This window comes from Desmodus rotundus, chromosome 9, assembly GCF_022682495.2.
Source record: "Desmodus rotundus isolate HL8 chromosome 9, HLdesRot8A.1, whole genome shotgun sequence".
NCBI lineage: Eukaryota > Metazoa > Chordata > Mammalia > Chiroptera > Phyllostomidae > Desmodus > Desmodus rotundus.
In genome coordinates, this window is record NC_071395.1 from 88,872,020 (window position 1) to 88,893,783 (window position 21,764).

Sequence of the window (21,764 nt, forward strand, 5' to 3'; positions counted from 1 at the left end):
TAAGAGGGAAATTTGTTATAAATAGAGTATCTGGATTTCCAGGAATAAGAACTGAAAAGATTGATGTGGACCTTCCCCTCACCTCGCCTGACAAAGGCAGGATGAAATACAACAATATAAAGTCGAGTTCCAAACAAAGGAAGGGAAATCCTTAGGTACAAGAAATAAAGAGGAAGCTCGAACCAAAATGGGCAGCAGATGAGCTAATGCTAAGGAGGCTGGAGGCTGTCAGACATCTAGGGCTGCCTCACCCATAAGGGGACAAGATATGTGGCCTAGGCCCATGAAAATGGGGAGGTGCAATTGAGAAAGATGCCTAAAAATCATTTTTGACAATAACAACAGAGAGGTTACAGGGATGCATATGGAAAGAACTACTAAAGGATGTACTTGAAGTAAAAGGAAATTGAACCCAACAAGGAAGGAGGGGTGTGTCTAGAAATAATAATAAACAAGAAGTTGGTGAACATCTGGGCACATCCGAATGAGCATGGAACGTTTTAAAAATATTAATAGTGAGTAATTGGAGTTTATTCACAGAATTTAAATAATAGAGAGTAATAGCAGAAGATGAGAGGGTAGTGATTATAGTAAAACACAATCTAAGTTGCTAATATTGTTTAGGAAGGGCGGGAGACGTTGACTGACTTAAATTCTTAAAAGCGAGTGCACACATTCTAAAGGTAAAGCTGGCCTGTAAAGGAGCAGTTCAACAGTGCGCAGCTTCCAAGGGAAGACTTGATTGATCCAGCAGAAGGCAGAGGAAGAACAAAGAAAGTCCTATGGAAAGCACAAATAGAAAACATATTTTGAGGGTGAGATAAAATATATCCGTGGGTCCCAGTAAAGGTATGTGAATTAAATCCGAAACCTCAGCCTAGATCAAAAAATATATGGCAACACTGACAAAATCATAAGTCACCTAATGTTACAATGAGAGATTTTAACATAATATCAGTTTTTTTTAATGTATTTATTTTCAAGAACGGGGAAAGAAGGGAGAAAGAGAGAGAGAGAGAAACATCAGTGTGTGAGAAAAATATCGATTGGTTGCCTCTCACACACACCCTGACTGGGGACCAAACCTGCCACCCAGGCATGTACCCTGACCGGGAATCCAGCCGGTGACCTTCTGCTTTGCAGGACAATGCCCAACCAACTGAGCCACACCTGTCAGGGTTAACATACTATCAGTTTAACAAACCTCAAGATCAAGTAGACAGACCATTTAGCAAGCACAGAGAAGAGGTAAACCACAGAATGACAAGTTTGATCTAGCGGACAACAATACATCCTGGAACCAACATGCATTTCAAACACACATGAAAATGTACAAAACTTAACTACAAACTAGGCCAGAAATCAGTCTGAACAAACACCAGAAAATCAACATCATGTAGATCCTGTTGGCTGATTACAAAAAGAAATTGGTAACACCAACAACAAAAAGAGATTTTTTTTTATCATTGAGAAATGTAAACATTTCTAAATAATTCATGGGTTGAAAATGTCCGTTAAACCACGCTTCCCAGTGACCTTTGCGGCTAGAAGTGGCCAAATGACTTAGTTCCAACCAATGAGATAGAAGATTTTCCATTCCCGTGCTCAAGAGAGGCGTGATCTGCCTCTCTGACGGTGGCTGGTGGTAAGGCAATGAGTAGTGCCTCGCACAAGAACCTTGACAACAAAACTAAATGGTAACAGTACAAAAAGGAAACTTACAGACCCACCTCAAGAACATAGCCATGAAAATCTTATATAAAACATTAGCAAATCAAATACCTCAGAGTATAATAATAATAATCCATGACTTGATCAAAGTTATCTTGGACTGTTAATATCAATATAAGATGAGAATTCACCAAGATTGTTGGGTATGAAATCCATGTACAAAAGTCAGTTGCAGTATTATGCACCAGGAAAAATAAGTGGAAAATAGAATTTTTAGAAGTTCTGTTTACTCCCTGGCTGGTGTGGCTCAGTGGATTGAGTGCCAGCCTTTGAACCAAAGGGTCACTGGTTCAGTTCCCAGTTACGGCACATTCCTGGGTTGCAGGCCAGGTCCCTGGTTGGGAGTGCACGAGAGGCAACCACCCATTGATTGATATTTCTCTTCCTCTCTTTCTCCCCCTTCCCCTCTTTTTAAAAATAAATAAACTAAATCTTTTTATTTAAAAAGTTCTGTTTACAATAGAAAAAGAAACTTAAAAGAAACTTAAAAGAAACAAATCCACAAGATACACAAAATCCTTTTGGAGAAAAATATCAACTGTTAGTGGAGGACATTTTTAAAATCCTGGACAAGTGGTAGTATTCATGGATGGGAAATGCTATGTTATATAATTGTCAATTCCCAAATCAATTATAAATTTAATGCAAATCTAATTAAAATGGCAATGGGGTTGTTTTTTAAGAATTTGAGAATATAATCCTAAAATTCCTAATTGCTATAGCTTTATAAAGAACCTCGATATCTGCTAGGGTAAGTCCCTCCTACTTACTATACTTTAAAAAAAAATTGTATGAATTTTAGGATTAGAAACCCAAATGATGTGAAAAATGACTGAAGAAACCAAGAACATTTAACATAGACAAGCTAGAGAGCAGATGAAACTGGGTAATGGTGTATTCGGGGGGAGGAGAGTCAGGCCTGTGGAGTATAGGAGACCCCAGGAAGGCCAACTGGACAGAGACCAATGGGCGGGAATGCCAGGAGGAAGGAAGCTTTGGGTTCCGTTTAAGGAAGAAATCTCAGTGTGCAAGTGACCTGGGACCACAATAGGGTGCCTTACGGTCAATTACGCCATCCCTGGGGCCGCTTGAGCAGGAGCGGAGCACCGGACTGCAGGCTGTCCTTGAGCAGACTCCAGCGTCACTGGGCAGCTGCTTGGACAACCTTGCAGCTCCTCTCCAGCCTGAATTTCCTGTGGGGCAAGTATGTTTCAGACATGGTCCTGACTCTCCTCTAACACACGCGAATGAACAACCAGTGAGGCGCAGGAAAGCCAAGTGCTTACAGTTCCCGTCGTACAGATCTAAGCCGCTTCCATCATTTCATAACCTAAAAGGTTCTTGGCATATTTGGAAGAGTAGGAACACATATCTTAGGAGCAGGGAGATTATGGTTTAATAAGAAAGACAGAAAAATTATGTGACATACCTATAGAACAAGTATGTCCATAATCATAAAAAGCCACCAAGCCCATCACTGTCGAGTTATAACTGAGAGGTAGCCCCCCTCAAGTTGACCCACGTCTTCCAAGCACAGGTCCTGGGGCCACCGTGTTGGGGAGGCTGCCTCATAATTATAATTCATTCGATTACAAAACCCGTGCAACAAATTGTTTGGGTATTGGAGGGGATCCCGTGGTGTGTCCAGATGTGTCTGCCTCCGGATCAAAGTAGGGTCACTGGTCACACGAGAGCACAGAAAAACACAACTCGAAAAGGGTGGTTAAATTTGGGGCTTACATATACCATTTTAATAGGGGAAGAGGCGGGGAAGAAAAAGGCACTTATGGGAAAACAAGTTACTTTTATGAAAAATAAATGTGGCCTTAGGAGAATGGATAGGAGATACGATAGCTTTGTGGCAGGGGCTCTTCAGGGGATTTCTTATCCTGGTGTTTACTTCTGGTCCCTGGTGATAGGGGTCAGCCTTCTCTGGCCGTGAAACTCGCAGGGAGGGGCTTGTGACAGTTGAATTCTTTCAGGAGGCTCTATTTTGAGGCAGATAAGGGGAGTTCAGAAAAAGCAACTGTTGGTTCTCAATTGTCCACAGCTCTAAATAATCCCTAGGCCACTGTGGTGTATGGTGGACCCCTTCACTGGCCAGAGTGAAGTGGGCTCTTGGAATTGGACCAGCAGTAGCTAAAATGCTACAGTGCCCATTTAGTGATTTACACAGAGAAATATCATTATCCTATGGACCTGAAGTCGTGTGCTGGCAAAATAAGCCACATCTCATTCAGAAATTGCTTTTTAAATTTATTATCCAAAGCAACTATTAGAGACACTGGAAGCACTCAGAGCTATGTAGTCAGGGCCTTCTGAGTCTGTCTGGAGCAGAATGGGCATTTCATGGAAGAATGTTAGTGATTGGGGGCCTGACGGTCTTTTATCTGGGAGCTTGAGAATGGGCAGCTCCCAGGGGCCAGGAGCAGCAATGAGGAGAACCATCTTTTAAGTAGAATCAGACTGTTTCATTCTGCTGCCACCCCCATGGCTGCCATGAATAGTTCCAAGTTGTCCCTTTTTTAAATCACTTATTCCAGAATTCCAAACATAAGCATCCCTGAGAGGGAAGAGGAACTTCCAACTGGTTTCCAAACCATGGCACCATTTTACAATCCCGCCAGCACCATAGGAGGGTCCCGACTTTTCCATGTGATCGCCGACACTTGTTCCTGTCTGGCCATCCTGGTGGGTGTGGCGTGGTGTCTCACAGTTTTGATGGGCGTTTATTTCCCTAATGTCTAGTGATGTTGAGCGTCACTGGCCATTTGTATGTCTTCTTTGGAGAAAAGTCTACTGAAGTCCTTTGCCTATTTTTCAGTTCGGTATAATATCTTTTATAGGTGTCATTTATCCTTTTATTAGTTGCTGTCATGTCCCAGTGACGACGGGCTTGCTCTTTCCTCTGGCGCTTGCTACAACATCTGGTACACTGTTGGGTGCACAATATGTTTTGGCGGTTGCCTGGTTCATTTAGGACATTGCATTAGTGCCGACACATTAGTACATTTGGTGGTTGTCCTTAGATGCAGTTTAGTTAACCAAATAAGTGGTATTTCTTGGCTTGTCTTCAAAAATCCTGCTTTCAACTGCCATCCCGGGAAAGGAGATGAGATACTCATCAAACTCTGGAAGAGATTCTAAATCAGACCTGCAGCCAGAATCATATGGGTAGGGGGAGCTTTTCTTCTGTGCCCTTTTCACTTCATCTCTAGTACCTCTCCATTGAAGCCCAGGAGGAGATGGAACCAGGGGTGGGGGTGGGGGACCTTGGGGAAAAATGGAGCCTATTTTTAGTCCTGTTTTTCAGTCATGAAGTGTCATGTTCTTCCCCACCAAGGCTGCTGGATTAATTAGGCTGTGCTGGCAGCTGCCAGTCAGGGAGGGTTGCCAGCTTCTAACAGCGATTCTGCCTAATGCCTGAATCGATTTGCATGGAGAGTACATTTCTCCTGCCACGACGTGGCTCTTGCCTTCCAGGGCAACCTCTCCTGGCCTCTAGTGGCTCCAGGTAGGAGAACGTACAGCTTCCATGAGCCATGAATCCTGTTTGATTGAAAAAACAAAGCCACCAGCTGGTTGCTTTACCTACCGGCTCATTGGTGGGGCTTTGTTGCCATGGCTTGTGTCTGTCTCTCACATTCCCTCTTCCTAGTCTCCCAGGTCTTCCCCAGTGTAAGAGCCCAGTACCCAGAGCTCTTGTGGCTTTGGAAGAGCCCACCACCTGGACACAAATCATAGAAAAGTGTCAGAGCCAGAGATCCTGACCCAGGGCTTGCTTCCATGCTGTTCTTGAAGACTCTTCATGGTCATTATTGGCTTCTGAATATCTGAATACAATCTTCATTCATTCATAAAATATTTATTGAGCATCTGCCTTGTGTCAGGCACCGTCCCAGGTTCTGGACGTGCCGCCATGTGCAGAACGAAGATCTCTACCCTGCTGGGGCTCGCATTCTAGCTGGGAGTGCCAGACAACAGCCACAGTATATAACAACATTACATATTTTAGAATATTCAATCTGCTATATAAATGTATGGTTACTATAATATTAAATAAATCATTTAATATTTGTTTACTATATACTAGGGAAAATAGAGCATGCGAGGGACTTCTTCCAGACATACTTTTCAGTCCCTGCTACTCTATTCTGTCCCCATCTCAGTTCTTTTTTTTCCCCCCTTAAGATTTTACTTAGTTGTTTTATTTTTTCTTTAAGAGGGAGGGGAAGGGAGGGACAAAGAGAGGGAGAGAAACATTGATATGAAAGAGCAACATCGATCAGTTGCCTTTCCTATGTGCCCCAACCAGGCACCAAACCCACACACAACCCAGGCCTGTGCCCTGACCAGGAATCAACCAGCAACCTTTTGCTGTGCGGGCTGCACCCAACCAGCTGGGTCGCACCAGTCAGGGCCCTGTCTCAGTTCTTAACAATGTGCCAGGCAGTCTCACACTGACAGGCCCCACCCTCCTTTCTGCCTCCTCAGCTGCTCCCATGGGAAATCAGTGAAACAGAATGTTTGGACCCAGTTGGGATCTTAGCATCCAGTGCAGCGGTTTTCCACCCTGCTTCCTCGGCGGGTGATGCTGACACGTGTGGACTATTCCTTTGGGTTCAGCACGGCGTGCTGGCCACATCCCCCTCCTGCTGTCCGAGCAGCGCCCTCCAAGAACCTGCACCAGGCAGGCCGCTTCCTGGAATTCCAAATCCCAGCACGCATTGTCTTCTTGGTAGGGAGAGTGGCAGCGGTATCCACGTCTGGGGGACCTCCTGCGGGTAAAGCCCCGCAGCCCTGCTTCTCAGAGGTGATAGCTCTGGAAACTGCTCATCTCTCTGCTGCCACAGAGAGAATTACATTAAGAGCAGAACTAAAAGATCAGCCAGGAAAACCATTAAGAACAGTAAGTGAATAAATCACAGCAGCTGCAGAAGAAATTTAAAGACCTCAAAAATCACTGTATATGGAGCTGGATAGGAATAATTGATTATCATCCAAAAATTGTCAAATGCTGGGTTTGGGCACTAAGAAGAAACGAAAGGTCAGAATATCCCTCCTGGACCTGTGGGGACTGAGGACACGAAGGCAGTTCAGTCCTTTCTGAAGTCATTGAGCTGCAGCTACTTGAGCATAATCTCAGCACTGACGGGGCCAGGCTTCAGGTGCGGGGCCAGGCTTCAGGTGCGGGGCCAGGCTTCAGGTGCGCTGTGCCGGGTCAGTCCCGAGTGAAGCACTGTTTCCGTGAACTCGACGGGGACTGTCTTCATCTGCTGGGGATGTTGAAGCCCCAGATTTCCAGTTAAGACCATCGGGATTCTGATCACTGTTGAGAAAATGGAATTAGACTCCATATAGGCTGCATTTGGCCTGATGAAGTTTAGTACTTCCTGGGGCCAAATGATGTCCCCAAATATGCATAAATTACGAAGTGAGATTAGATATTATGGAGAACACAGAGATAATCTGGATTATAAAGTGCCAGAAGCTTCTACTGGAGGGATGTTTTAGGTTTCAGTTCCTTTCATTCCTTATGAAGTAGGTTCAGATTACGCCTGCCTGTGGGGCCCTCTTACAGGGTCAGTGGTGACATAGGGAAGCCTGGGGAATATATGAGAAGGTCGCAGTGACTATATTCACTTAGGTCCCGGGCTGGGTTTCTTAATCTTGGCACTTTGAACATTTGGGGCCAGATAATTCTTTGTTGTGGGTACTCTCCTTTGCATTGTAGGGTATTGGGTAGCATCCCTGGCCTCTACCCACTAGATGCCAACAGCATCCCTCCACCCAACCCCCTCAGTCATGACCACCAAAAATGTTTCCAGACTTTGCCAAATGTTCCCTGGGGGGCAAAATCCCAAACGCCGCCTGCTGTTGAGAATTACTGCTTTAGGATGACCCACCAACCATCCCAGTTTGCCCAGGACTAAGGAAATTTTAGCACATGGGACAGTGCACGCAACCCGGGAGGAGTTGGTCACCCAGCTGTGGGGTTGATAAGTTCTACATCATACTAAAGTTTCAAAGTAAGAACCCAAACGTTTTGAAAAGTCTATCTTCGACGAGGGCCTGGGGGGAGACATGGTATCATTTCACGTCCGCACACTTTGCAGTACCGTGAAGGCGTCAGAGACGGAGGTCCATCTTCTTCCTCACTGCCTGTAAACCGGAGCCATGGCGAGATGGGCCACCGGGAGCTCTGGTCATGGCCAGTGGACCAAGGACCCGTGAGGTGAACCATGCTGCCTTTCTAGAAGAGAGGTTCTTGTTTGACACCCCGTAGTAAGTCTGAGTGACAGACTTCTCCTTAGAACTGTAGGCTGTGTGACAGTGTACATCATGAACGTGACAGCAACAATGGGGACTAATTTAATTCCCTTTTCGTTTGCAGCCCCAATAAATCATTACTGCAGGGAAAAAGAAATTTCCCTTTCCCAAAGACAGTGTGTGTGATGATGTGCTCTGGGTAAGTGGAGTCCAAGAGAGGGTCTGTTAGGAGGCTTACCGATACTTAAAATGATACGTCATAGAACTGGCTGCAAATGCCCCCTGCACCTGACCTGGTAAACGACTTGTACCAGGAGGGCCTCCTTCCCAGACTAATTGAGAGTCACCTAAAATCATACCAGCCAGCTTGGCAAAATGATGGTGTTTCTCAGGGCGCTGCATTGGACAAGGTAACTGATTATAATGCTGTGGGTCCTACAGGAGCTGGTGAATGAAACAGCCAAAACGAAGGTTCTAGACTCTAGAGTCCTGACCGTTTACAAATAGGAGAAGTCTCGGTGTGAGTGAAACACTGCCAGTGTTTTCCATCTTCCTTTAGAAGGTGATGGTTGCATAGGAATGTGCTTCTGGGAGGCTTTTAAATGAATTATGGAGAGAGGGCAGCTTGGGCCTCAGAGTGCCATGCCTGAGCACCTAATGAATCTGGGGAGGGCTGCCATGTAGATGGAACCCCTCCCCGCTGAGGACGACCGTGCACAGCGGGCCTTGATGCTTGCAGAGAGTCATAGGCACTTTGTCTAAGCTAAACAATGCCTAGGCTACTTTGGGGACATTCTGCAGTCCTGTTTCAGTCCATTAAAAGCACAAGAAAACCACTTGCCTGTGAGTAGAACCCACTTCTTCCTGCACTACATTGACATTTTGCTCTGGGGTTGGAGGCAGAAGGAGGGAGGGAACCCAGGGGAAGTTTTGCTTAAGATCATTTCCCGCAAGAGGGCTCACTGTGACCTTCCCACCCGAGACGTCAGCACCAGTTGCGCCCCCACTTCGGGGACTGAAAGAATAAATCATAGGCAGAAGCTATAAACACGCCCGTCAGGAAGCAGCCTTCCTTCCTTTGGAGCAGTGTGAATGTGAGGTAAATGAGCAGTTACCGCAGAGATGACTTTACAGGAGGGAGACATTCTGTGTTAGGGCACAAAGAACTGTTATGTGAATTCTAAAACTGCTCCGGCTTTCTCCCCACGGCCCACCTGAAGCAGTGGTCTTCATCCACACTCACCTGGCTCAGGGGAGCTTTCATGCTCCCATTTGTTTTAACCCTGATAAATGGCCCAGAGCTCTCTGGGTTAGGCCTGTCCGGCCAGCCATTGCAAACACATTATTTGTCTTTTAGAGAGCAGGTCCTGGAAACTGTCAGAAACAAGAGAAACAATTTGAGGAGATACACAAGAAACAAGTATTTTACTGGCACTGGGTGTCATTAAATTCCATGTCTAAGAGGGATTGGGGACCTGGGGTTCTAGAAGCGTGATGCTCCCCGCCTCTCCTGGTTATATCAGCTTGGAATTCAAAACTGCGTCGTGGTGCTCTTTATTGCCAACACGCAGCCCTCAGGAGCTGGCGTGTGCGTCATCTCGCTGGGTCTGCCGTACTGCCAGACACCAGTGTCCCAGACACGTAGCTGTAGGCACCAGAACAGGAAAGAAATGAAATGGTAGCGTCTGGAAAGACGGAGAACCCCGGGTGTACTGCTGGGGTGGGGGTGGGGGGAATAAAATCATGCAGACATATTTAAGGAATATATAATACTATATGTTTAAATAGAATATTTAAGGAGTTCTCTGGGCCTGTCCTATGCTGTGGAGTTTGCCTCTGAAGGGAAACAAACAAAACTTAATTAGCCCTTGGTTTACAAAAGGTCTTGGGACCTGTGCCTTTGGGTTTTCTTTGTTTTAAGAATTTGTTTTCTGCAAATGCAGGCCTGGTCCTTGTTCCAGAGGCGTAATGGCTCTGTCATTGTATTTGTTTTCTAGGGCTGCAGCAACAAATTGCTAAAACCTGGGTAGCTTGAGAACAACACAATTTATCCTCTCGTGGTTCTGGAGGCCAGGAGTCTGCAACCGAGGCGTGGGCGGGGCTGGTTCCTTCTGGGGCTCTGAGGGACGGTCTGACCTGTGCCCCACCCCTAACCTCTGGTGACTGGCAGCCCTCGGAGCTGCATCACTCCACTCGGTCTGGGCCTCCGTCTTCACGTGGCCATCTCAAATCTGGGGAAAGTTCATCTTGAGATCCTTAACAATTACATCTACAAAAACCCTATTTTCAGTTAAGGTTGAATTGGCAGGTTATGATGTGGGTGCATCTCTGTGGGGAGACCCAAGTCAACCGACTACAGTCATCGAGGAGTTTTTCCTCGTATCTCTAAAGTTGCTACTCTCTGTTGCTTCAGTCCACTTGCAGAACATGGCTCATTGTTAAGCAAAGCTCTAGCGTTTTCCTCCCCCCACCCCATATTCGGTTTAAACATCCCTTCCTACTACGTCTGCCATACCACTCCTAGTAGACAAAGGCCAGGCTGGCCAAACCCTTTAAACATAGCACCTCCCAGCCACTGAATTGTCATGTCCTGGTAAATCAGAGCTCAGGGGATAATCCTATGAGGTCCCCACACCAGTCTGGAACCTCCTGCCTTCACACATTTGATGAGCACATCAATATGCACAGAAATCGATGGACTATTTTAAAGACCAGAGGTTCAGGGCAGAGATGGCTGCAGAGAGAAGAGCTGCCTCAGAGCCCCGAGGTCTCGCTGGCAGTCAGTTCATCCAGGAAGATGTGGTAGCACAGCGAGGCTCTGAACAGACGCTGATTCTTTTTTTCTTTCTTTCCTCTTAGCAAACTGCCTAGCTGGGCCAGAGCTGTTGTTCCCAAAATATTTTATGTTACGGAGAAGGCTTGGAACTATTATCCCTACACAATTACAGGTAAGTCCTTTGTGCCAGTATGTTACGTGTCGCGATAAGACGTAACAGGAGTCAGATGTCACTGGTTGCAGGTTCATTATCCCCGCAGAGACTTGTGGGAGACTCCTAACATCCTCTCTGGTCAACACTCTTCTTAGCCGGGAGTCAGGGGCGGGTTAAGCTAGACCATTTCCTTTCTTTTAAAAATGATTTTGGAGAAGGAAAGGGAAGCTCTTTTACTGACATTTCTAGAGGTTTTGTTATCCTTATTGTTTTCTGATTCCTCAAGTAATTTGGGGATATGTGTTTTTTTTTTATAAACAAGTTGTTTATTTTGACTTGTTTGTTTTACAGCCCCCCTCACCCACACCCCCAAAAGCACCTTGACTATAAATTATATAGGAGATTCTGTTGGGTCCCTCTGTCTCAAACTACATGCTTTGCAATTGGATAGTATGGAAATCTTTCAAATCACTTTTCCTCTCACTTGTAATAATGGAATGTTAACCTCTATGCTGACACTGAACTAGAAATTGTGGCCAAAAAGTATAGAAGGCTTGGTTCTTGCCCTCAAACACATGAAAATTCAAAATCCCGCTTGAATGTCTTTATCACAGCCTCTTCTTACTGGTTACAAAAGCTGCTTTTCCACTTAAAAGATGTCCTGTGTGGTTAATGAAATACTCTGCTAGAATTATTAATCTTTAATTCTGCTTTTATAATGCCAGTGTTTTGGTTTTTAATTAGCCACAAACTCATAGGCTAATTGAACCTTGTCTTACATTCCTTATCTGACCAACCACCAAAGTATCGTATGAAAGAGTTTCAAGAACAAACATGGAAACATTCAGTATTTATGAAAGTTTAATTTTTAGAAGGTTTCTTTACCACATCTGTAATAATTATAATGCACTAGCATATATTAGCTCTATGGTTTTGTATGTAAGCATAGTCTAAATCACCATTTTTGTCTCTTTTTTTCTTTTCCCTCTTGTCCAAATGAACTTCTGGGACCAGAATACACAGTAAGTTTTATTTAATCATTTTTAAATATTCAGCATACGATCAATGGAATAATTGAAACTTCTCTTGTACTTCTCATCTTATCACTGTGATAAAAATACAGAGGAATAGTTCAGAGTCAGAAATATTTAAATGTTGGCTATTACATAGTTATATATGATGCAATAACTTGAAAGTTCTCATTTGTTCCAGAATATGAATGTTAACTTAAAATGCCTTGGTAGTTACTTTATGTAATTAACTTTGCTTGTATTTTTAAATGGCTTGACTGATCTACTTGTGGTAGGTCACTGTCACGGAAGAACAGTTTCTAGAGATGTGGAATGAACGAGACGGCGGTAGTTGCCAGTGGAAGATGGGCTGTGGCCTCATCCCTCACAGGAGAGTCTTGAAACCGGAAAGACACACGTTCAAACCATTGTACTCGGAGCTCTAGATTGGACAGTCTCAGTGGCTTGATGACATTACTTACTTTCTTCTTGTCCTAAGACCCTCTAGAGTCATTACTTCTAAAAAAAAAAGAGGACCCTGTTATATATTGTGTTGTGGTATGTTCATTGGATCATTTCCCCAGCGGCCAACAGTTCACACTGTCAGAACAAGAAAAGGGTTAACGGAGCTGCGATGGAGTCACATTTTCAGTCTCAATCACAGCAGCCAAGGAAGGAGAGATGGTGGGAGAGAATGGAGAGAAAGGATTCACCGTGCCCTTGGCATGAGCAGCATGCCCTGTACGTAGCAGGTGCTCAGTAAGTAGTTACTGAATGAATGAATTCATTCTCAGTGAACTTGTGAATTCTTGGCTGAGTGAACAGCAATGGGATTGAAGGAAGGAAGGAATGCACAAGCCAAGGAGAGACAGTCCAAACAGACACAGAAGTAGCACTACCTGGAGTTGATGGGCCTGAGTATCCCCTGGCTCTGCCACTCACTGGCGCAAATTCTCACGTGAGTGACTCCGAACAGCTAGTTCTTCATTTCATACCGGTCTGTGACCATGTTCTTCTCTGTCCTTTGCAAAATAAAAAAATAGAAATAATATTCAAAGTTTTTCATAAAATAATTTATTCCACGTCAAGCTTCCATTACGAGGAATAAATTGCATCCCTCATTCTTGGACATTAAAGTGTCTTTTTTTTAATGAAATTATAGGAATATATATAGCATTCTCTCCTGCCCAATGCCCATAACTTCAAAAAAGGGCCATTCTGTGCGAAGTACACATTTTGGAAGTCAGGGAACCGCTGCTGTGGAACAAGCAGCTTAACTTCTCTGCACCTAAGGTTCTTCTATCTCTAAATGGGGATAACCCCTCTTTCATGCCGCTGTTAGTAGCAGGATGCGGTGATGTAACACAGGGGTCAGAAGACTTTCTGTAAAGGATTATCTGGCAAATGTTTTCTGCGTTGTGGCCCAGACAGCCTCTGTCACTGTGAAGGCGGCCATAGACGACACATGAGGATATTGGCATGATCATGTTTGCCCAGGCAGCAGGCCAGATTTGGCCCCAAGGCTACAGTCTGTCAACCCCTGATGGCTATAGAACGCCGTTAGCACATCTGTGCATAACAGGCGATAAAATGCTCCGCACCAACGCTACTCCCAGTTTCCTTGCTCCTAGCAATCGCACGGTCTTCGAGGGGAACACTTGGGGGTCTTTTGAACCTTGCCCCCTTTAACAGTTGTGCACATTACTTCCCTCCAAGCCTCCGTTTCCTCATCTGTAAGTGCAGAAACTGTACTAACTTCTCTCAAAAGGTTGACTTGAAGAGTACATGTTGTCGTTTTATTATTCATCACGCAATGTTAGAGGCTGCCCCCATTAGAAGTTCCATAGAATGGAGCTTCTATAGGCAAGTGTCTTGGTGGCCGTCAGCACAGACTGGGCTCTAGTTATTACACTGGACGGTACTAATTGTCTGGGTTATCATTTGATTTTATTGATATCTCATGTTATCCCACTTTGAGCTTCTCCAAAATCCTGTGCACGGACTTTTTGTTTGGAATGTAAGCAGACCACTCTCACCCCTGTAACTACGCAAAGGCAGTTATTTGCCTGGTAATCCTTAGAATTAGGTCACCTTGACTTGACCCAAAAGAATCCAAAGAATCCTTCCTTGTCTCTTTCTAGCTTCTGATGGCCCCAGGCATTCCTTGTCTTGTGGCAGTAGAACTCCAAACACTGCTTCTGTCTTCACATGTCTCTTCTTTGCATATCTAAAAATATATTTTTATTGATTGATTTGGGGGTGGGGGGAGAGAGACTGATTTGTTGTTCCACTTATTCATGCATTCATTGGTTGCTTCCTCTGTGTGCCCTGACCGGGGACCAACCCTCAGCTTTGGCATGTAGGGATGACACTCTAACCAACTGAGCTGCTGGGCCAGGACCTCCCTTGTATCTATATTTTCACAGAGCACCCTCCTTGCTGTGTCTCTCTCCTGGTAAGGGCACCAGTCATATTGGATTAAGGACCCACCCTACTCCAGCATGACCTCATCTTAACTAACTGCTTCTGTAGTGACCCTGATTCCAAATCAGATCACTTTCGAAAGAACTGAGGTCAGGAATTCAACATATAAGGGGGGGTGCAATTCAACCCATCATACTGGCTTTCAGGTTTAGGTTAACAATCACTTATTAAGCACAAACAGTGTGTAAAGCACTGTGCCATAAGGCATCACTGAGCAATAACCCCTGCCTTTGGGGCAAGTTGCAATCTGGGTATAACAGTCTGGTGACATTCCAGTCAAAACCCAAGAGTCATCAGCAGGTCATGGGATTTTCTGAAGGCAAGATAGGACAGGCTATCCCTCAGCCCAGGGGACAGGCTGGCACCAGACCTGCTCACTGAGCTGAATGAACTCTGAGAGGGGCTGACAGCAGAGGCTCACACCAAAGGGTGGAATGGCACTGGAGCCTTAGCCAGACAGGCGACTGCAATGTGAAAGGAAGTGTCCTGGCCTCTAGATTGGGGTCTTCAGCTTCAGGGACAGGACACAGCCATCGTACCTACGTCAGACGAGGTGATCATGCAATGCTGGGATGATAAAGTTGCTGGCTTTAGCAAGTAAAAACTAGTTTTTACTATAAGTACATCCCAAACACTATATGGAATATACTTACACTAAAAGATGTTCATCTCGTATTTTATCTGGCAGTCCCATGGGGGTAGGCATGGTGGTGGGGCAGAACTGGTCTCAGAGAGCAAAGTACCAAAATCAGGTTGTAAGAGCAGGGCACACTGGTAGGCCAGGAAACAGGATGCGAGAGAATCGTGTGACTCTGAACACTGCCCTGCAGTTGACGTGCCAGGTTAACACTAAGGCCAATGAAATGACCGGTCAGAACCACTTAAGTGCTTCTTGCCTCAGTTAGGATTGGCTCAGGAAGTGAAATGGATTGAAGGGGGACAGAGCTGGAGAAAACAAAATGAGAGCAGATGACTACATAACTGTCAGTGTTTCAGGGAAAGCCTGTACTAAGGGTGGAAGTGCAAATAAGAGGGCTGTGAAAGAGAGAGAAGTTCTGCCTCGGAGAAATATGAGATTTCTTGGAGAAGGTGGGATTCGAGCTGGACTTTTGGAATGGTAGAATTCCCACCTACAGACACCTACTGGGTCTTAGTCTGCTCGGGGTGCATAACTAAATACCACAAACTGGGTGGCTTAAACAAGAGACATGTATTTCTCACAGTTCTGGAGGCTGGAAGTCCCAGATCAAGGTATTGGCTGATTTGGCTTTTGCTGAGGGCCCTCTTCCTGGTCTGCCTTCTTGCTTTGTCCTCACTCTGCAGAGAGTGGGGGAAAAGCAAGCTTTCTGGTCTCTTCTTATAAGGGCACTAATCCCATTATGAGGGCCCCGCCCTCATGATCTCATCTAAACCTAATCACCTCCCATAGGCCCATCTCCAAATACCATCACAGTGGGGGTTAGGGCCTCAACATGAACTTGGGAGCAGGCACACAGTTCTTACTTAGCATGCTCACTCCATTCCCAAGGGCTAAGTGATACAACCCAGATCCTGGCTGCCTAGATACACGGAGGCCAGGTCAGTAAGGCTTTGAATGTCAGGTCAAGGTTGGATTTCTTTCTCCATAGGGAAGCAACATTGTTCCTGTCTAATCCACTTTTATTTTCCATCCCAAATATAGGACAGCTTTTCTTTCTGTCTCCTAGTGAGTAGGGGAATCTGGGCTTTTCTCTCTCTGGCTGCAGGTGCAGTCCTTCCCGTCCACTTGGACTCGGCTGTGTTCTCATGCCCTCAGCCCACTGCAACAGACTAGACGGAAGAGCCCACTCTTCTCTCTGACCACAAGGGTCTGCTCCTGGGATTTATGACACATGCTTTCAATTGTCTTCATCTTTTTTCCAATTTTAAGTGCTTTTTCACTGGGCTGTTTATCCCCTGATTCTGTAATCCTGGATATCTCTGCTCGATGTCATTCCAAGCTTCATATTTCCTGACTGTGCCCCAGAGCAAAACTTCCCCGATGCCAAACTCCCAATTCCACCCCCAAGCCCATCCCTCCCTCCTGAAAGCCAGATAGTTGTCTCTTTTCATAGCATTAGTCCAGAGCAATGCTTGTTCCTAGGGTCCCCTCGGTCTTGTATCTGACTGTCCAGCCTATTACTGAGACCTCATGCTGCTCTCATCTGTGACAAAATCCAGCCAAGGGACCTTTTTATTTAGGATCATTTAGGGCTTCAACATTATCACAGTTATAAAGACGTAAAAGCTTTTTCATCACCGTGACTGTGTGTGTTTAGGATTATGTGGAAATTCTATTTGACCAGGAAATGGAAAAAGTATCTTTAGCTTGGTTATGGGAAAAATCTTAATTATACCATAAACAAAGAGCAACCCAATGCCAGTTTTCCAGAGGACAGACCATCTGACCAGTTCTTCAGAACCTGAAGGTCCTTCTGAAGTTTAAGTCACACAGGAAGGTGCCCGGGGAGGCTGGCTGCCTTCCAAAGTCGCTGATTTTGTTTGTATAGGGCTAAAAAAGGAAGCACTGGAGTATGAACAAAGCTCAGCAGCATCAATTCAGCCTCAGTAATAATGAAAGGAGGAAAAAAGGATTTTCTTCCCATTTGTAAGAATCTGACAGCCTAAGCTATAGTAAGTCGATAGGAGTGACCTAGAATGTACAGTTGCTATATATATTTTGCTGTTCTGACCATCCCACTCCCCCAAAACGTCTTTTGATAAGACTCTGCAGAAGAGGCGATGACAAATGGGAAGCACCATTCTGTTAGAACAGCTAGCTGTCTGTTCCCCGGAGCAGAGGTGGTCGCGGGCTGCCCAGTGTTGCCCAACATTTTAATTATTTAGTTGAAAGAGGTACAAAAAGTAAATTGTAACAGACCAGGAAGAAGAAAATGACCCTTGAATGAGAACTTCAAACAGTATTGAGCCGTTCACTATTGGTTTAGTTGAACCTGGAGGAATCAAGGCTGTTCACAGCTGGGAATGGGACATCAGCCACCCAGGATGAACTCGGGTTATCTTCCCAGGGGTGGCAGTCGATTGAGGCATTATTCTGAAAGCAGCTAACTGGCCTGGGTAGGATTTCACCTGCAGTCTTGGCCTCATCAGTTTCTCTGATAATTGAGAGAGCTGAGGGGTGCTGGTGACCATTCCTCTCAAGCCCTCTCTTCCTGCTTAAGCTCCCCCGTCCTCCGCCTTCCACTGAGTCCCTGCCAAGGGTTATTACAAAACTAGGAAATTACAAAGCTAGGAAACAGGAACAAGTCCAGGGAAGATAGATTATTATACCAGAACTCCAGGATTAGTCTGGTCTGGAAGGAAATTAGAGGTCAATCTGGCCATCTCAACTACTCAACCACTATGTGAGCTAAGAGAACAAAGGTCCCTGTGTGTTTCTTCTTTGGGACCATGAAACCAGGGGTTGCGATAGGGGTTAGATGAGTAGAAGATAACATTCGTCTCCACGTCACAATTCACTCTCAATACCCAGTGCAGCACATAATTTTGTGGGGCGAAGCAAAGTATTCCTTCTTAGAAATGGGGACATATGAGCTGAGATGAGTTAGGGACCAAGGCCAAAGAAAGTCCTCCAGTTGGAGGCACTGATGAGCAAGGCAGCCATTTGGCCAGAAGAGGACCTTCCCAGAGAAGGGAGTTGAAGTCAGAGGAGCCGTGGACTGTGGCTCCTAAATGGAACCAGAATGGTCAAGTTCAGAAATCTTCAGGGTTCAAGAGAATTTAGATGGGAACTTTCTAGAACCATTTATAATAATCATAAAGGTGGTGTGTGGCCCATTAAGTGAGGGAAACACTGGGTTACACTGTTAAACACATTTTGGCTTGCAAGGCTTCTCAGAGCCTTTACCGCTCTACTGTGCGTTGTGAACCCACAAAAGGGAGCTGTAATATGGAACACTTACCATATTTGGCATGGATGATACACACCTTTTTGCCCAAATTTTTGAGTGAAAAGTAAGGATGTGCATTATACATGGGTAGTACTAATTCCGTATCTATATAAATGTTTTTAATTCTCTTATTTATACTTATGCACTGAAAGTATAACTCTAGAAAGCAATAATGATATTCATATGCAAAATAATACCCTGGAATATGATAATAGGTTTTGTTTCTAAATATAAGTAAATAAATAATTAAATTAAAAAACTAAAACAAAAGATCTTCTTCCTGAAAGTTTGGGCTAAAAACGTGGGAGCACATTATACACGGGAGCACATCATACACGGCAAAATACGGTATTTGGCCCCGTGACCTTGGATTTCTTAAATCCAGTCTTCTAAAACTTCGGGGAGTGCCAGAAGTTTCTCCCAGGGTCAGAGCCACGATGTGCTCAGTAAAAAGGCCAGTGGATTAATTCTGTTTAGTTAATGCTATTGTTTTCTCTTAAATTTCAGTGGGTTAATACGTTGCCTAAAGATCACTATTACTCAAATACCAGTTTTTTGAAGAACTCCTAACAGCAATGAAAAATTTTTTTTGAAGAATCACACAACACAGAACCTATAAGTTCCTTTTTAAGTTTAGCTGATTCTGTTAGACCACAAAGCAAAGACCCCAGTGTATTGGAATGACCATGAGCTCCTGCATTCTGATTTACTTCAATTTAGAAAGTGAACTGGTTGTACGGGTGAACCGGTTGCCTGCCCTGGTCCTTGTACAGGACAGGAACTTGTCTCCACATCCCGCCAGCTTAGCTGATCAGTACCCGGTGAAGCAGGAACCTTGGAGCACCCACTCAGTGTTGTGTGTCTGGCTTACCCCGTTTGCATTTGCTCTCGCTGTTCCCGACTCTTCTTTGTACTTCAGAGAAAATTAATTCAGCCACTTGGAGTGGGGGAGAGAACAGAAGATGAAATGTGTTTCTCTATTCTAACGTAGCATTTTTAAATTGTTTGTATTTTTTTTAAACATCACGCAGAATGACTTTATAGAGGGCAATCATCAGAAAAAATACTTGTTTAAAGGAATTTTCGATAGAACATTTCACTAGGGAATTCTCCTTTGTTTTCTCTTTTGCGCTTGCGGTTCTGAAACTTGGATCTCTCTTCTACAACGTATTAATGCCTATGGAGTGCATTCAGTTCCAGTTGGTGAGGTCAGAATAATACAACTGGGGCAGTTTTGTGGGCAGATTTCTGTAAAAACAAAACAAAAAGCACATATCTATGGTTCTACTAATATAGTCAGTTTTAGTGATTGAATTAAGTCAATGCAAACTTGTCCCAGCTCTTTTGACCTTTCTAATCACTGGGGTCCTCTGAACTACATGGTAGTGTATATTTAAGTGAGGACTTAGCCCAGTTGGTTAAGAGGAAGATTCTTACAGTTTTTAGCTGAATATGAAGGTTTCCTACCTGGCCATATGCCAGCCTATATTTGGGAAGTCCCCCAATCATTCCCATCTCTGTTATTTTCATGCACTTCTTTTTCATTTGATGTGGTCTGCCTGTCTCTTTAAATTCTTGCCCCGCCTCTATTGTATGTAGCTATCAGTATTCACCAGCATCTTCTGCTTATTTCTGCCTTGACAGGTCTCCAGCCCTAGATTATGAGCCTGAATTTAGTTTCCCTGCCTGATTTTCATAGAAGCGTATGTAGCAAACCATGTCCCCATTGAGAAAACATACTTTCATTCATGTCTTTGCTCCCACTCCCTCCTGGCCTTGCTTCTCCATGAGTCGCTGTTACTCAGCATGCTAGTGGACAGGAAGAGGCTCCATCAATGAATGAACTAATGAATGCACAGAAGCCTCCGTGTAGGGCGCCAGCTGATGAGAAGCGGAGGAGAGCCTGCCATTCATTTCCTCGCTGTGGGCTGCAGTACAAGCAGCTGTTTTCCTGCTTTGTTTGCATGCTTTGCCTTCCTCTCATCCTCCCCCACTTCTCTTTCAGATCCTGCTGCCCTGGGATACATTTTTCTTCCTGTGCAGCCTATATCTGGGAAGTCATTCTCTGGTTCATCCTCATCTCTCTAGGATTTACTTGTAATTCCCATCTTCTTTGCTTTCAAATTCTTACACCTTTTTTAAAAATCTCCACTTGGGTTCTTTTTCTCACTTTTCTGGAACTGTTCTTTACCATTTTATTCCAACTACCACCCACTATTGTCACTATTACCACCCACATTATCTGTGTGTAAAGTCACGTGTGGCCCTTGGAACCCAGAACAGCAAGGGAAGCCCACATAGCTCCTTTTATTTCCTTTGCATCTTTCCATGTAGGGTGACCAAGCTTCTGAGTATATGGGGGCAGCCAGACAGACACCTTCCTGAAACTGGTATGGGTAAAAGGTCTTCCATGCACAAAAGAGAAGCTTATGTATATTACCTTCCAGTTATGGGGCGAATTTTCTTTCAAAATGGAAGGATAAACATTTCCTGGTGAAGAATAAAGAAAATTGAAAGATGTTTTAATATCTAGGTGTCTACCAGCTGTCTCTGTATATATGGACCCACCACCCACAGTGTCCTATTTTAGAAACAGCACAGCCTTGGGTTCGTGGACAATAATAAATCCTAAACCCCAGGCCGACCTCACTAGCCCCATAGAGCGTTCTGGATGTAAGTCACTTGTTGGTGAGATGTGGAACATTTGCAAATCCAGTTTTATTAATGATCCCCTCTCAAGCTGAAATTCCCTGTATGGCCTTAGACTATCTTTAATATGATAAGAAAGAATATAATACCAGAGAATCGATGTCTTCAGGGGAATTCCATTAGAGAAAAGGTCAAGTCTATAGAGAGCTTAATGTTCATTGATAACCGGGAACACGTGTTGTCTGGAGCCAGAACAAGATGGCCAGGGAGGAATGGATTGAGTTCAGATGAAAGCTAAAAGGAAATGGCCTTTTAAAAGCATATAGATACATCACCTACCCCAAGCCAGCTTCCCAACTCTTCCATTTAACTTTCTTCATGCCAGGCCTCCACGTGAAGTTTGCTCTCAGACATAGAAGGATTGCGACTGGTGACCAGGAGTAAGGCATTGAGTTATTGGGCTCAGTCTTGGTTTTTAGACTTTCCTTTTCTTGGTCCCGGAGGTTCCTTGTCCATGCCTCACTGCATGACACCATGTCCCTGCATAACATTCTGTTTGGAGAATAGACTCTGATGTCCCTTAAAAGTAGCTTGAACTACTGAACTGTCTCACCTCTCAGGTCCAGCCCTCTGCTAAAATTCCATGAACGAAGTAGTGATTCCCGAACTTCTGGATTTACACCTTTCTATGTACTTATCAGTGCTCTTTATAATAGGATCTTCCTTACATGAAAGTGGACCGAAGTTAAGAGAATATTTGG

General features: G+C 44.5%; 1 protein-coding gene across 1 annotated transcript in view; it reads left to right on the plus strand.

Annotated features, from left to right (window-relative positions):
* The window catches only part of PITPNC1 (phosphatidylinositol transfer protein cytoplasmic 1), a 212,413-nt gene that overhangs the window by 108,761 nt on the left and 81,888 nt on the right, over positions 1-21,764 (plus strand). The window contains exons 3-4 of the mRNA XM_024572909.4: positions 10,861-10,949; positions 11,946-11,953. Of these exons, the coding sequence (XP_024428677.2) occupies positions 10,861-10,949; positions 11,946-11,953 (97 nt within the window). The remainder of the gene's footprint in view (positions 1-10,860; positions 10,950-11,945; positions 11,954-21,764) is intronic.